Genomic DNA, 16,419 nt, shown 5'->3' with positions numbered 1-16,419 from the left:
CGAGGGGCTGCTGACTTATTCATGAGGGGGCGGGTGCTCAGATCCTGCGTTCAAATACAAGTGGGAAGGTGGTATTTTCGAGAAGGGTGCAATTGCAGCCCAAGTTCCTGCACGTGGGCATTCCTGAATCTGCAGGAACTCCTCTCTATACTTTTATTGGTCCATTGGTCCAGGACTCCGGTACACAGCAGGCGGGAGGCGAGGGTGTCACCAACTATCAAGTTAGCGTGTTAGCTAGCACACGGTGTCGCCCTAGCTTCCCTAATGCTTTAGACAGTGTCCTTCGCACCCGCCTGTAGGACACAGTTTTCTCCAGTACACAGCAGGCGGGAGGCAGGGGCAACTCCGTGCGCTAACTAACTAGCAAGCTAGCACACAGTGTCGCTAACTAGCAAGCTAACTAGCACATGCTGTCACCCTAGCCTCCCATCTGCTGTGCTAGCGGGAGGCGGGGACGACCGGTAGACAGTGTCTTTCGCCCCCGTCTGTCAGGCAGTTTTCTCCGGTACACCGCATGCGGGAGTGACACTGTGTGCTAGCTAACTAGTAAGCTAGCACATGGTGTTCTGTTTGACAGGCGGGAGCGAAGGACACTGTTTACCCGCTAGCTAGGAAGGAAGGGGGGGGGGACGGCCCATATTGCGGGCTGTAGTTGCACACTATTGGTATTTACCACATACTGACTGGGAAAAATCCCACTTGAACGCCCCTCCAACTCTATCATCCCAGAGCTACGACTTCTCACACATGCTGACCTCTCACGTCACCTACTAAGAAAATTAGGATACCTCGATAACAGCATTTTCAGCAGTTACATGCAACAACAAAAATATTATTTATTAAAAGCAATCTATTAATATGGTTTTTGAACACTATAATTTGTTTACAAGCATGATAGTTGTGCTTTTAGTTTCTGCTTAACGTAGCTTGTTGGCCATTAGCAAATCAGCGTATCTCAATGAGTTCAAAGCATGTGCATGCATCCAACTAGTTTTACAACTTCACAACTGGTAATTTCCACCTTCCCACTTGGTTATGAATGCAGCATTGTCAAAGTAGCCTACTGTAAAATGCAAGGTCATGTCAATCAAATGTACATTATTTATGGAATAACTCTGTAGTAACAACATTGTAGGTACATAGGACCTGCTATGTAATTGCAGTTGAGGTTATTTACACAAGCGGAGGGAGGTCTTGTGGGTTATTTAGCCAGTGTCTTCGTACAGACACACACTGTTGCAATCTCAGAGTTTTGTTTTGTCTAGGAAAGCTAACTCTTGATAAATACAGGCATTCATTTGACTTCTGGTCCATCCTTGCTTTGACTTGTCATGGAGTTTTCTCATAGCGAAGATGATGATATCTGTCTGAGATCCACATACCTTGCTTACTCCTGCTTTAGATGTGTGTAATCTCTGTGAATCTTTGTGTGGGAAATACTATAATACTCACATATCGCAATACCCACATACTATAGAGATGGAACACTACAATGTACAATCTAACAAATGAACATCCTCTCACCCATCAAATCAAACTTTATTTGTCACATGCGCCGAATACAACAGGTGTAGATCTTACTGTGAAATGCTTACTTTGCCAGTCACAAGTTGGAACATTAAGCTAACTATTTCCTAACTATTTCCTTTTTCTTTTGATTCAACTACCTCTTACCTATTGTTTATTACCAGAATGAATGTGATAAGATAATGAGGGTAGAGAAATGATCCTTACCCTGCTGCCAAGTGTAGCCTACAGATCTAAAAGATGTAAATCAAATGATTTTAATTTGGGAAAGAATGTAAACATCTGGATCAGTCCTAGGGGCTGATCAAACAACAACGGTTTCTGAAGTCCTGCACCTGGAGGTAAGGTGAAGAGAGACGGAGACGAGGCTGGGATGCATTTCTGTGCTATCTTCTCATCATAATGCAAATGTATGATTCCCTTATCACAAACCAGAGATAGGAATGCCATTTCTCTTGGTCTCTGGACTATATTTGAGAGATGCCAATCGTTCATGGGAACACAGTGTATGAAATATATCTGGGGTTGGACATTAATTACCTAACAATGGCCTATTCCCTCTCAGTGGACTCAAACAAAAGATAGTTATGTTCTATAATGTATTTATTCTATTTTTGTAAGTCCTCCAAGGACCACACACATGCCATGCTGTCCCAAAAAATAGACACTATAGCTTACTGAAGCCATTTTTACAAACCCACTGAACCAGTTCTTTGGCACACAAATTAACCGTCAACAATACCCTGGCCTACATACTTACTCTTTATGTAAATCATGTGACAACATGTCTGGTCAAAGTATCCACACACATCCTTCCATCTGTGATTTACATGCATACACAGACTAACAAATAAAGACACATTCCTTTTGAAATGCAATGTGTTGAATCAAAAGACTGTGCCAGGCCAAAGTAGTGGACAAAGTAAGGAAAAAGCCTAATGCAAAATAGATTAGATTCCCAGTTGTTCAGTGCCAATGCTTAATTGAATAAAACAGCGGTGATTGATAAGTCGGGTTTGCTGGCTGAGGCTTAGAACTGGCCTGAGAGAATGGATGGGATCTTTGTTTCCAAACCATTTCTTGCTTAAGACTGATGACCAGTTCCTCTTTGTGAAAGTTCCAAACCAGCTCTTAGCACCTTCAAATTGTGTTTATGATTACCAAGCTGTGCTGTTTGTTAGCTGCCTTCACTAATATATCTTAACATTTCTATACACCCAAAACATTGTACTGAATGTGTCAAATTCTGTTTATTATGATGTCAATGCATCATTTGCATCTCTGCTCTATCACCTGGAGTATAGGCAAGTACAGAGAGAGGTTATAGAAAAGAGGAACACATTAAATGTGATAATGGAGCCAGGCAGGCAGATAATTACAATAAATAAATAAAAACACCCATAACATGGTAGTGACTTAAATAGAGAGAACAGGAAATGAACCGTGCTTACTTAAATACTTAAATATTCTTTGTTGGACATGTTAAACATTGTGTATTTCCCTGTAGATTTCAATAGATTGTTCTCCATTTTACTGTATAAGGTCCACAATTCAACCTATTTTGATTTGAAATTGATACTGGAATTTCCCGGAGTCCAACTCCGCTCAACAGACAATGGCTGCCAGCATGCAGTAGGCAGCCGTTCCATCAACGTCAGTCGGTTGACATTGACTTACTGTTTTAAGTTGCTTCTCTTAATAAAAGTAATACCTGAGAAGGTCACAAGCCCCATATATCTAGTTAAGGGAGCCCTAACAAAATGTCACTTCCCACCTGCCTGGGATGAAAAGGCAAACTCTGATGAAAAATTGAATGGGCTGTTTAAGGAATCTTCGACCCATCCTCCCACATCAATACAACCTGAGGCCAAATTGAATTACATGTAAGTCTCCTCACACAACAAAACACACACACACACACACACAGTAGGCCTCTTCATTCCTCTGAGAGTACATCTGCAACACACAAAATGATTAAGTTGTTTACGTTTGTTGGTTCCTTTGATCACAGGATAGATTACACATGCGCCAGACCCCCAGTCCCATTACACACACGTTGTTAAGGTCTATGATTTTTTTCAGCATTTCCATTTTTAGCGCCATTAGGTCCCACAGGTGGGTATCGGGGACTGCTGCAATAATCTAAATTGGATTTCCTTTCCGCAAGGCTGCACGTTTCATCCCCTTCTCCGAATCAGATCTCCCTGGGTGTCTGACTATCTATTAATCCTGCCCGCCCAGGTCATTTATTTTGCCCTGGCCCCTGGAGAGGAAACCCTGCCAGCCCTCCCTGGATGGATTCAACAAAGCAACATGGCAACGCAGGTTGCTGCTGTTTACTTCCTGTCCCCTGTTGAACCTCTCCTGAGTCCATGATTAAACAGTACGGTAGTCTTAGTAACAGGCTCAAAATATAAACAAACCTTAAGGCTCAAGCACAGTTGGATTCATTATTTGTCAATGATTTGTCATGTGTCTAACATCATCTGTCATGTTTCTATGTCAGATTTGAGGGCTATGAAAATAAATCTTAAAACAATGATATAAACATTCCCATAAACTATTGATCTTATGCCAATATCTAGTTAGGGGATTTAAGGCATGTCTATCAGATGAGTAGAGGAACAAGAGGTCTCCTAGCTTCTAGGAGCTAGTTAGTAAATACTTATGATTACTTTTGCTCACTGTATTGAGGCTGTGTGTCCTTAATCAGGAAAATTAAATCAGTTCAATTCAATCAGGTTGACTCTTCATGACAACATTACCCTTCATGTTGAACTGAGTGGGTTATACAACATGTTGCAGCATTAGCCACAAGATAGCAGAAGGAAGGTTGAATATTTGGGGGAGTTTCGGATGTTGCTTATCCTGTTGGCATTCTCTTTCTTCCTTGGAAGAACCAACCTCAGGGGTGGTTGAGATGACATTGGTGGAGCCCCCTTTGTGGGTGCTGGAGATAGAAGGCTTATTTTGAGCTCCAGGCAGCATCCTTCCTATTGGTCCATGCCAGCTAAGCACCATCAGAGACAGAGCACATGCTAATTGATCCTGCTAATCATTTTATCCCACTCTGGTAAATCTGTTTTGGAGGAATTTGGGCCAGCCATCAGTGTCACATCAAAAGTTGCGTTTGAAATGGGTATAAGTGCTAAATTATCTCTCTTCAGCAGGAATTGTCTTGTAATTGAAAAAAACATATTGTCCTTCAATTCAACTACATTGGTATGGTATTGTCAAAAGGTGTATTGGAGGCGAAGTCAGGTGCAGGAGAGCAGAGTATAATGAACAGGCGCACTTTTATTATAGTTCCAAAAACAAGAGTACTACATAAATCAAACTCGCTCAAAAAACGGAACATAAAAGTAAAGCGCGTAAACTAACACCACATAACATAAAACAATTACACACGAAACAAGTAGCTTAATTGGGGAAATGAAAACCAGGTGTGTATGGAAACAAGACAAGACAAATGGATATCTGAAAAACGGAGCGGCATGGCTAGAAAGCCGGTGACGTCGATCGCCAAATGCCGCCCGAACAAGGAGAGGAGCCGACTTCGACGGAAGTCGTGACAGGTATGCACTATGTAGCCTGTGTATGCAAATGACTTTGCTGTTGTGAAGGTCATTGTGAATGCAGTTATTGACTATATGATTTATTTATTTACTGCGGTTTTCATCATGACAACCTTGTGTCATTTCACAGTGTGAATGGAGAGGAGGCTAGATTTCTCCCCAAATCATCCAATAAGGCATGCAAAAATGGTTTCATTTGAATAGTGTCAGGTCAGGTTATACTGTACGCTGGTCCATAAGTCTCTAACAGTCACTTTGTGTCTTCTCAACTTGATCAGTGGAACTTTAGTTGCTGTCTTGCTACTGTGACACAAGAATAAAGAGGGACAGGGGGTCTTCTCACTGAATGGTATGCAATAGTGACAATGTGTGTGGTCAGTGTGTGTGTGATTCTGTGTTGGAGAGGTGATCATCACCAACTGTTAAAAAAAACATGGCACTCTCCGCATGGCAACGGGGTAGCATAGCAACCAGTTGCTAGGGACTGGGGCTAAGGCGAGCCCCCCCGTGGTGTTGACGTGAGTCTCTGGCAAGTGAACCGTTAAAAGGAGGAATTCCGCTGTGACAGTGGGCTATCGCATGCCACTAACCTGTTGCCATGGTGACCAGCATGTGGAGGTTGACGGTTCAGACGACGGGGACCATTAGCTTCAGTGGAAGAGGGTCCTGGAGGGGGGCAGGATGTGGGCGTCTGTCTCATTGAAGGGCGAGATGCCAACACACACAAGTGAGGGTGTGGTAATTGTGACACCCTTTCTAGGTACCACCCAGTCTCCATTGGCACGTCTGACTTCACACTGATAACAATTATTGTGCAAATGTCAGGACATCAGCCAGGTGGATTTGGGTTTATTTTTCTTGTTTAAGTCTTGTTTAAGTTTTGACTACAGTCAGTGGTAGGAGGGTAAGAGGACAATTGTCATCACTATATCGGAACAGGAGGAGAGAAGCGGTGACCCTTTGCTGGCCTCCACTGGCTTGAAGAGGAACAGGTGCCGAAAACCTCTCCACCAAATTCAACCAACCTTATGTGAGTCAGTCAGGTACATGAAAAGGCTCTTGTAAAAGCCTATCTGGGCATCAAGCTCCACATTGAAACATGGGGTTCTGTTTGAGAGGGAAAATCATGGATGGAGCTATTTTTTGATTGTGTAGAGAGATCATAAAACTAAAAGAAACATTGATTACCTTACTGGGGAAGAATGTTGCTTTTGGCCGGTGTACAGGTAATTGATTTAGTTGTGAACGAATTGCCTCTTCAGAGGAAGAGAAAGGACTGCATGAGGCCTCTATCAGCGCAGTAGAGTGATGACCTGACCTGGCATAACAAAACAATAGGTGCCAAATTTAGCTCCACACCACACCTCTAAATATCTACAGTATCTACATACTGGATCTCTAACTGGATCAGTGCCTAGCACTGGGTCAATCCAGGCGGGTGTTTTTACATAAGAACCTTCCCAGCTGGTAACCCAGACTCTGCGGTACAATGCAACACGCCTGGTACTCCAAAGTATCTGGGGAATGTGCGATGTTAAAAATAGTTGGTACTTGATGCAAAGCAGAACATTTCTGCCCTATAAAAAGATCCCACAGAGAATATGTGAAAGATGCAGGCAATGGCAGATAGCCCTTCTAGCATGGCTTTCTCTGTCATCACAATGTGTGTGTGGGATATCTAAGAAGGGAGTGGTTAATAGAGAGATAGATTAGTAGAGAGGTGTGTGTGTGTGTGTGTGTGTGTGTGTGTGTGTGTGTGTATGATTGCTTTGCCTAAATGAGCCCAGATTGTAGATCAGAGGAAAATATTATGTTTTCATAACCTCAATATTGTAAAAACTATCTTAATTTTGACTTTAGGGGACAGAGAGTACCATTGTGTGTGAATTAACTATACTGTAATATCTATAACGTATTATAACAGTCTATGAATTATTATTAACTGTTATTAACTATTTACAGACCCTTTATAAACCCTTTATAAAGGCTTCTTTAAAATAAGTGTTAACTCTTTTTTTCTTTTTGTAACTCTAGAGGAATTAACAAATGTATATATTTGAAATATTTTTTAATACAATTGAAAGTTTTGTAACAATTTCTGTAGTATCTTGTTATGAACCATAAATGTTAGTTAAGTTAAGACTCATTTTTGATGATATATTCACTGGTTAGGAATGTCGGTCTACATGAAGTCCACTGAGGTTTAAGAACGGTTAAATCAGTACACTGAACAAAAGATGAGTAATAATATATAGTTGAACCTAACAGGTTAACCCCAGATTTTCACTCTATTCAATATGTGTGATTTCTGCTAAATGTCTTAAACCAAATGAGCTTACCATATAACAATGAGCCATGTATCACCAATATTTTGTAAAATAAGATTGCAAAACGTAGGAAAGCATTGTGACATGTACTGTATGGAGAACATTCCTTTTCAAGGCTGTTACTAGCTGTTGTAAACTCTCAAAAGGCTTTATGTTACTTTGTTTGAGAAACAGACAATTGAGAAACAGTCTTTCTAAAGACACTGAGGGATCCAGTCACTGGAAATGTGGACATAACCTCAGTGGCCTCTGCAGGCTTCTATAGCATGTTGCTGGGTCAGGGGTTTGAACAATGGAGCTAGGAATTCTTTAGGTTTGGTCAGGTTTAAAAGAAAGGGTTAAACCAGGTAGGAATCAGTTCAGGAGCAGCAACCAGCAGCACAGTGAGCAAACATGTCCACCAGCATGAACATGGGCAGGGTAAGTTTAAAACGAAAATATATACTTTAATTTTCATCGATTGTTATGCAAAGACCTCTAGTGTTCACGCACCCCCAACTACAACATTAAAGTTCTTTAAAGTTCCTACATTTCTCAAAAAATTTTGTTTCATAAAATATTTTAGTTCATAGAAATTATCCCTTTTTATTTTCAGATCGTCTTCTACGAGGACAGGAACTTCCAGGGTCGTTCCTATGAGTGCAGCAGCGACTGCGCTGACATGTCCTCCTACCTGAGCAGGTGCCACTCCTGTAGGGTTCAGAGCGGCTGCTTCATGGTCTACGACCGCAACAACTACATGGGAAACCAGTACTTCATGAGGAGGGGAGAGTACTCTGACTTCCAGAGTATGATGGGAATGACTGATATCAGGTCCTGCCGCATGATCCCAATGGTAGGCCATATGATATTTAGTCTGCTGTTAACAGCCCTGCTCGAAGTAGCTATGTGAAGTCCATAATCACACAAATCATATTGGCTCGATGACGCTTTTCAACAGTCTGATGTATTCACTAATTCATTCAACATATTATTATTTCCTCCTAACAGCACAGAGGATCCTACAGAATGAGGATCTACGAGAGAGATAACTTCGGAGGTCAGATGCACGAGATGATGGACGACTGTGACTCCATCATGGACCGTTACCACATGTCCGACTGCCAGTCCTGCAACGTGATGGATGGCCACTGGCTGATGTACGAGCAGCCCCACTTCAGAGGCAGGATGATGTACATGAGGCCCGGAGAGTACAGGAACTTCAGGGATATGGGCATGAGTGGGATGAGGTTCATGAGCATGAGGCGTATCACTGATATGTGCTAGATATGTTATGTTGACCAAATAAAAGTGATTGGTAATCCGTAACAATTGAGTGTGCTACATCATTTCAATATTTGGTGTTTTGTGTTTCCATCTGTATGTATGATATAATATAGGCCAATTATATATACTACCGGTCAAAAGTTTTAGAACACCTACTCATTCAAGGGTTTTTCTTATTTTTACTATTTTCTACATTGTAGAATAATAGTGGAGACATCAAAACTATGAAATAACACATATGGAATCACGTAGTAACCAAACAAGTGTTAAACAATCAAAATATATTTTATATTTGAGATTCTTCAAATAGCCACCCTTTGCCTTGATGACAGCTTTGCACACTCTTGGCATTCTCTCAACCAGCTTCACCTGGAATGCTTTTCCAACAGTCTTGAAGGAGTTCCCACATATGCTGAGCACTTGTTGGCTGTTTTTCCTTCACTCTGCGGTCCGACTCACCCCAAACCATCTCAATCTGGTTGAGGTCGGGGGATTGTGGAGGCACGGTCATCTGATGCAGCCCTCCATCACTCTTCTTCTTGGTAAAATTGCCCTTACACAGCCTGGAGGTGTGTTGGGTCATTGTCCTGTTGAAAAACAAATGATAGTCCCACTAAGCCCAAAACAGATGGGATGGCATATCTCTGCAGAATGCTGTGGTAGCCATGCTGGTTAAGTGTGCCTTTAATTCTAAATAAATCACAGACAGTGTCATCAGCAAAGCACCCCCACACCATAACACATGCTTTATGTTGGGAAATACACATGCGGAGATCATCCATTCACCCACACCGCGTCTCACAAAGACACGACGGTTGGAACCAAAAATATCAAATTTGGACTCTAGACCAAAGGACAAATTTCCACCGATCTAAGGTCCATTGCTCGTGTTTCTTGGCCCAAGCAAGTCTCTTCTTCTTATCGGTGTCCTTTAGCAGTGGTTTCTTTGCAGCAATTCGACAATGAAGGCCTGATTCACACAGTCTCCTCTGAACTAGAATAGACCTCCTCCATTCCTGCCATTATTGAAAGAGATCGTCATACCTCACATCTCAAAATAGGGCTACTTAATGTTAGATCCCTCACTTCCAAGGCAGTTATAGTCAATTAACTAATCACTGATCATAATCTTGATGTGATTGGCCTGACTGAAACATGGCTTAAGCCTGATGAATTTACTGTGTTAAATGAGGCCTCACCTCCTGGTTACACTAGTGACTATATCCCCTGCGCATCCCGCAAAGGCGGAGGTGTTGCTAACAATTACGATAGCAAATTTCAATTTACAAAAAACCCCGACGTTTTTGTCTTTTGAGCTTCTAGTCATGAAATCTATGCAGCCTACTCAATCACTTTATATAGCTACTGTTTACAGGCCTCCTGGGCCATATACAGCGTTCCTTACTGAGTTCCCTGAATTCCTATCGGACCTTGTAGTCATAGCAGATAATATTCTAATTTTTGATGAAGGCAGGGCTTTCTCCTATAGAACTCAATTTTTATGTAATGGTCTGCCTACTCATGTGAGAGACACAGACTTGGTCTCAACCTTTAAGTCTTTATTGAAGACTCATCTCTTCAGTAGGTCCTATGATTGAGTGTAGTCTGGCCCAGGAGTGTGAAGGTGAACGGAAAGGCACTGGAGCAACGAACCGCCCTTGCTGTCTCTGCCTAGCCGGTTCGCCTCTCTCCACTGGGATTCTCTGCCTCTAACCCTATTACAGGGGCTGAGTCACTGGCTTACTGGTGCTCTTCCATGCCGTCCCTAGGAGTGGTGCGTCACTTGAGTGGGTTGAGTCACTGACGTGGTCTTCCTGTCTGGGTTGGCACCCCCCCCCCCCCTCCCGGGAGATCTTTGTGGGCTATACTCGGCCTTGTCTCAGGATGGTAAGTTGGTGGTTGAAGGTATCCCTCTAGTGGTGTGGGGGCTGTGCTTTGGCAAAGTGGGTGGTGTTATATCCTGCCTGTTTGGCCATGTCCGGGGGTATCATCGGATGGGGCCACAGTGTCTCCTGACCCCTCCTGTCTCAGCCTCCAGTATTTATGCTGCAGTAGTTTATGTGTCGGGGGGCTAGTGTCAGTCTGTTTTATCTGGAGTATTTCTCCTGTCTTATCCGGTGTCCTGTGTGAATTGAAGTATGCTCTCTCTAATTCTTTCTATCTTTCTTTCTTTCTCTCTCTCTCTCTCTCTCTCAGAGGACCTGAGCCCTTGTCACGGCCGTCGTAAGGATTGGACCAAAATCCAGCGGGAATGTATATGCTCATTTTCTCTTTTATTGAAGAAACAAACACACGAACAAAAAGAGCAACGAAAAACAGTCCTGTCAGGCACACAGCTAAACAAGGAACAACTACCCACAAATCCCATAGAAAAAACACCCCTCTTAAATAGGACCTTCAATTAGAAGCAACGAGGAGCAGCTGCTTCCAATTGAAGGTCAACCCAATAAACACCACATAGAAATAGACATACTAGAACTAACATAGAAATAGACTAACAAGAACATAGCCCAACAAACCCCGAAACACTCTAAACAAACACCCCCTGCCACGCCCTGACCAAAGTACAATAACAAACAACCTCTTTTACTGTTCAGGACGTGACAGCCCTCGGACCATGCCTCAGGAGTTCCTGGCATGATGACTCCTTGTTGTCCCCAGTCCACCTGGCCGTGCTGCTGCTCCAGTTTCAACTGTTCTGCCTGCGGCTATGGAACCCTGACCTGTTCACTGTGATTACTATTATTTGACCATGCTGGTCATTTATGAACATTTGAACATCTTGGCCATGTTCTGTTATAATCTCCACCCGGCACAGCCAGAAGAGGACTGGCCAACCCTCATAGCCTGGTTCCTCTCTAGGTTTCTTCCTAGGTTTTGGTCTTTCTAGGGAGTTTTTCCTAGCCACAGTGCTTCTACACCTGCATTGCTTGCTGTTTGGGGTTTTAGGCTGGGTTTCAGTACAGCACTTTGATATATCAGCTGATGTAAGAAGGGCTATATAAATACATTTGATTTGATTTGAAACAGTTGATGTTGAGATGTGTATGTTACTTGAACTCTGTGAAGCATTTATTTGGGCTACAATTTCTGAGGCTGCTAACTCTAATGAAGAGGTAACTGCAGCAGAGGTAACTCTGGGTCTTCCATTCCTGTGGCAGTCCTCATGAGAGCCAGTTTCATCATAGCGCTTGATTGTTTTTGTGACTGCACTTGAAGAAACGTTCAAAGTTCTTGAAATGTTCCATATTGACTGACCTTCATGTCTTAAAGTAATGATGTGCTGTTGTTTCTCTTTGCTTATTTGAGCTGTTCTTGCCATTATATGGACTTGGACTTTTACCAAATAGGGATATCTTCTGTATACCCACCCTACCTTGTCACAACACAACTGATTGGCTTCACTTTTATGAAGGTACACCTGTTAATTGAAATGCATTCCTGGTGACTACCTCATGAATCTGGTTCAGAGAATGCCAAGAGCATGCAAAGCTGTCATCAAGGCAAAGGGTGGCTATTTGAAGAATCTCAAATATAAAATATATTTTGATTGTTTAACACTTGTTTGGTTACTACGTGATTCCATATGTGTTATTTCATAGTTTTGATATCTTCACTATTATTCTACAATGTTGAAAATAGTAAAAATAAAGAAAAACCCTTGAATGAGTAGGTGTTCTAAAACTTTGGACCGGTAGTATATATTGTAATGACCCGGCTGGGTCATAAAAGGAAAAGAGACGGACTCCAGGTGTGCAGGTCAGAACACAGGTTTATTCCTAAACTGGGCTATTGTTGTGGCCACAGCCCACGCCGCTAAATACCGAACGTACACAATTACACCATGTCGGGTTAAGGGTCACCCCCATAAGAACAGATCAAGGCCCGAACAGAAAAGAGAGAGAGAGATGAGACAGCAATCCCTATTTATGCATTTCCAAATCCCGCGGGATTACCCATCATACCCCCCACCCCTTCCCTCTGTCCTGACACATTCAACCCCTGCTAGTAGCCATGAGAACCATAACACACCCACGAACACAGAACACAATACCGGGTCGTTACAATATAATTGACACCTCCATTTGATAATTGATGTTAAGGGGGCATTCATCATCATCATTCAGACATTTATTTTTCCCAATAGTTGTTTTCATTTTTACCTGAAAGATATGTGTAACGTTTAACTTCTACCCTATACCTGGGTGCACGTTTTGGTTTTTGCATTACGTATTTACTGTCAAAAAGCATTGAAATGAATGTCCTTTAGATGATAAAGAGGGATTTTGATGTTAACACTAAAGCATTAGTCAACTTGTAGAGCTAACAAACTTAGCTAATCATACATGTTGTGCTACTCCACAAACACTACTCAAATTCATTGGCCAACATCGAGCAAGTGTACAATAAATGCTAATACATATTGATACAATTTACGAAAGCTTTTCTCTCTACATCATTATACAACTCCAATTACAAAGGTGCCACGATATTTTTCGCTAAACAAGGTAAGAAAGTGTATAGTAATTGCATATAAAAGTAAAGCCAATCATCAGTGAAAAATGCAGTCAAATCAAGACAAAGCAAATAAATAAATGTAAATGAAGCAACAAAAGACTAATATAGAGACTTCAGTTTGATAAATTACCCTACAGCCATATTATTGGTCCTGTGTGATTCAGATGGAAATAGTGTGGCGCTAGGTTTGTTTCCCTCAGGGATTACATATACTGAAGTGTATACATCTCCAATCTAAAATTAAATCTAGAATCGGCTTCCTATTTCGCAACAAAGCATCCTTCACTCATGCTGCCAAACATACCCTCGTAAAAGTGACCCTCCTACCGATCCTCGACTTCGGCGGTTATTTACAAAATAGCCTCCAACACTCTACTCAACAAATTGGATGCAGTCTATCACAGTGCCATCCATTTTGTCACCAAAGCCCCATATACTGCCCACCACAGCGACCTGTATGCTCTCGTTGGCTGGCCCTCGCTTCATACTCGTCGTCAAACCCACTGACTCCAGGCCATCTACAAGTCTCTGCCAGGTAAAGCCCCGCCTTATCTCAGCTCACTGGTCACCATAGCAGCACCCACCCGTAGCACGCGCTCCAGCAGGTATATCTCACTGGTCACCCCCAAAGCCAATTCTTCCTTCGGCTGCCTCTCCTTCCAGTTCTCTGCTGCCAATGACTGGAACGAACTGCAAAAATGTCTGAAGCTGGAGACTCTTACCTCCCTCACTAGCTTTAAGCACCAGCTGTCAGAGCAGCTCACAGATTACTGCACATGTACATAGCTCATCTGTAAATAGCCCATCCAATCTACCTCATCCCCATACTGTATTTATTTTGCTCCTTTGCACCCCAGTATCTCTACTTGCACATTAATCTTCTGCACATCCTACCATTCCAGTGTTTAATTGCTATATTGTAATTACTTCGCCACCATGGCCTATTTTTTGCCTTACCTCTCTTATCCTACCTAATTTGCACATGTTGTATATAGATTTGTCTACTGTATTATTGATTGTATGTTTGTTTATTCCATGTGTAACTCTGTGTTGTTGTATGTGTCGAACTGCTTTGCTTTATCTTGGCCAGGTCGCAGTTGCAAATGAGACCTTGTTCTCAATTAGCCTACCTGGTTAAATAAAGGTGAAATAAAATTTAAAAAACTCACTGTAGTGTACATCACTTTGGATAAAAGTGTCTGCTAAATGGCATTTTATTATTAATATTAAAATATGTAACATTAGTGTGATTTTTATGACGCTCATGTTGTAAGTCATAGGATGATCATTTTCATGGAAAACATCCCCCTCTGTATGTTTTCAACATAATCCTTATGAAAGCCTTTGTTTGTGGTTGCACTACTAGTTTCATATTTTAGATGATCTTTTTACATTTCATGAAGACTTCCAAAAGCTCTCATTGGCAATTTCATTGTTTTTGTGTTCACATACAAAACACAAGAAGATGAGTTGATATCACCACCGTGAATCTGATTGTGGGTCCAAAGCAGCAACATGATGATGTTTAATGGCCTCGCCTCATTGGAAAAATGTGTACTTCTTCTCAGTCCAAGTAAAAAGCATTTAATGAATTTAGCTCAAAATAGAGCTTATTTCAATCCACAAAAATGTGCGTGTTACGTAGATAACCTAAAAAATGGGCGGAATATCAAGCTTTTGCTGCATCGATATCAGGCACACCATTAAGCATCTCTGATAAGACGGAAACGCAGAAGCTCAACAGGATTCAGAGCAGTCTTCCAGGATTTTTACATAGTAAAAACTTATCACCCAAACCAAAATGCTATTGTCACTGACAAATATGAAGTATTCTTGTACACATTTTACAATGGCTTTCCCATTGAGCTTACATATTACAGTAAAGGTGTGTGAAATAACTATCGTTTTGAGAGTAAATTGAAAATCCATTATTGTGCGCTCTTTACTTTTTAATGACTGGCTCAACAACTGTTCGCTTGGCAAGTAGTCTGGGTAGCCATTTGAGGTCTCCTTGGCAACCACTTAATTTACTAACCTGTTGCCATTTCAAACTTGGGCTCTTAAGTGGCACAGTGATCTAAGACACTCCATCTCAGTGTAAGAGGTATCACTGCAATACCTAGTTCAAATCCAGGCTGCATCACATCTGGCTGTGAATGGGAGTCCCATAGGGCAGTGCACAATTGGCCCAGTGTTGTCTGGGTTAGGCCATCATTGTAAATAAGAATTTGTTCTTAACGGACTTTCCTAGTTAAATAAAATAACAGTGGAACGACTCCGAGCAATTTCCCCCCCATAATTTTCAAACATTAACCTATTCAAACGCAATGTGCCATTTATAAGTGTAAATTGTAAGTCGTATACCAGCTACAGACTTCCTTGTTTGACTTGCATACATCACTAAGGTACCTCCAGTGAAAACGCCATTCAGCATCATCCCCACCTGCATCAATATGCATTGGAAAAACCATCAGAAGTTAAATAATATTTTCTTGACCTTAAAAAGCACTCAAAAAGCATCAAGAGAACTCCATACGTGGTGATATGAATGTGAAATAACATCAATTGCACTTTGCACAACAACCATCACGATTACATGACAATGCAAAATAGTATTCAGTGATTTTTAAATGTTTTAAAATATATTTTTAACACTTATAGTGATGTATAGGCAATATTGAATTCAGTCCACCCAGTAATAAATCAAATGTAATTGAGAGCCATAAACCAACCAGTGCTCCCGCACATTGGCTAACCAGGCTATCTGCATTGTGTCCCGCCACCCACCAACCCCTATTTTACGCTACTGCTACTCTCTGTTCATCATATATGCATAGTCACTTTAACCATATCTACATGTACATACTACCTCAATCAGCCTGACTAACCGGTGTCTGTATGTAGCCTCGCTACTTTTATAGCCTCGCTACTGTATATAGCCTGTCTTTTTACTGTTATTTTATTTCTTTACTTACCTATTGTTCACCTAATACCTTTTTTGCACTATTGGTTAGAGCCTGTAAGTAAGCATTTCACTGTAAGGTCTACACCTGTTGTATTCGGCACACGTGACAAATAAACGTTGATTTGAAATGTACACCAAAGAGTGCCCGGTTGTTAGCCAGTGCAGCACTGCCCTCTAGTGGTTAAATGGCCTCCTGACAACTGTTTAAAATGTAGAAGACCACTTCTCTTTTTAAAAAAGG

General features: G+C 41.6%; 1 protein-coding gene across 1 annotated transcript; it reads left to right on the top strand.

Annotated features, from left to right (window-relative positions):
- The first annotated feature begins 7,761 nt into the window (after window positions 1-7,761).
- On the top strand, window positions 7,762-8,737 carry LOC115170617 (gamma-crystallin M3). The gene is made up of 3 exons (XM_029726873.1): window positions 7,762-7,849; window positions 8,025-8,264; window positions 8,420-8,737. Exons 1-3 carry the CDS (start codon window positions 7,823-7,825, stop codon window positions 8,693-8,695), a joined length of 543 nt encoding a protein of 180 aa, XP_029582733.1. The 5' UTR covers window positions 7,762-7,822; the 3' UTR covers window positions 8,696-8,737.
- The last annotated feature ends 7,682 nt before the right edge of the window (window positions 8,738-16,419 follow it).

This window comes from Salmo trutta, chromosome 32, assembly GCF_901001165.1.
Source record: "Salmo trutta chromosome 32, fSalTru1.1, whole genome shotgun sequence".
Taxonomy (NCBI): domain Eukaryota; kingdom Metazoa; phylum Chordata; class Actinopteri; order Salmoniformes; family Salmonidae; genus Salmo; species Salmo trutta.
Note: the sequence above shows the minus strand (reverse complement) of the source record. Positions and strands in the feature narration are given on the sequence as shown.

What these genes read in the sequence shown, in the direction of transcription:
- LOC115170617 (XM_029726873.1), top strand. Translation starts at nt 7,823, where the DNA reads ATGTCCACCAGCATGAACATGGGCAGG. An exon ending in CCAGCATGAACATGGGCAGG is followed by an intron (nt 7,850 to 8,024) that starts GTAAGTTTAAAA and finishes TTTTATTTTCAG; the next exon opens with ATCGTCTTCTACGAGGACAG. An exon ending in CCTGCCGCATGATCCCAATG is followed by an intron (nt 8,265 to 8,419) that starts GTAGGCCATATG and finishes TCCTCCTAACAG; the next exon opens with CACAGAGGATCCTACAGAAT.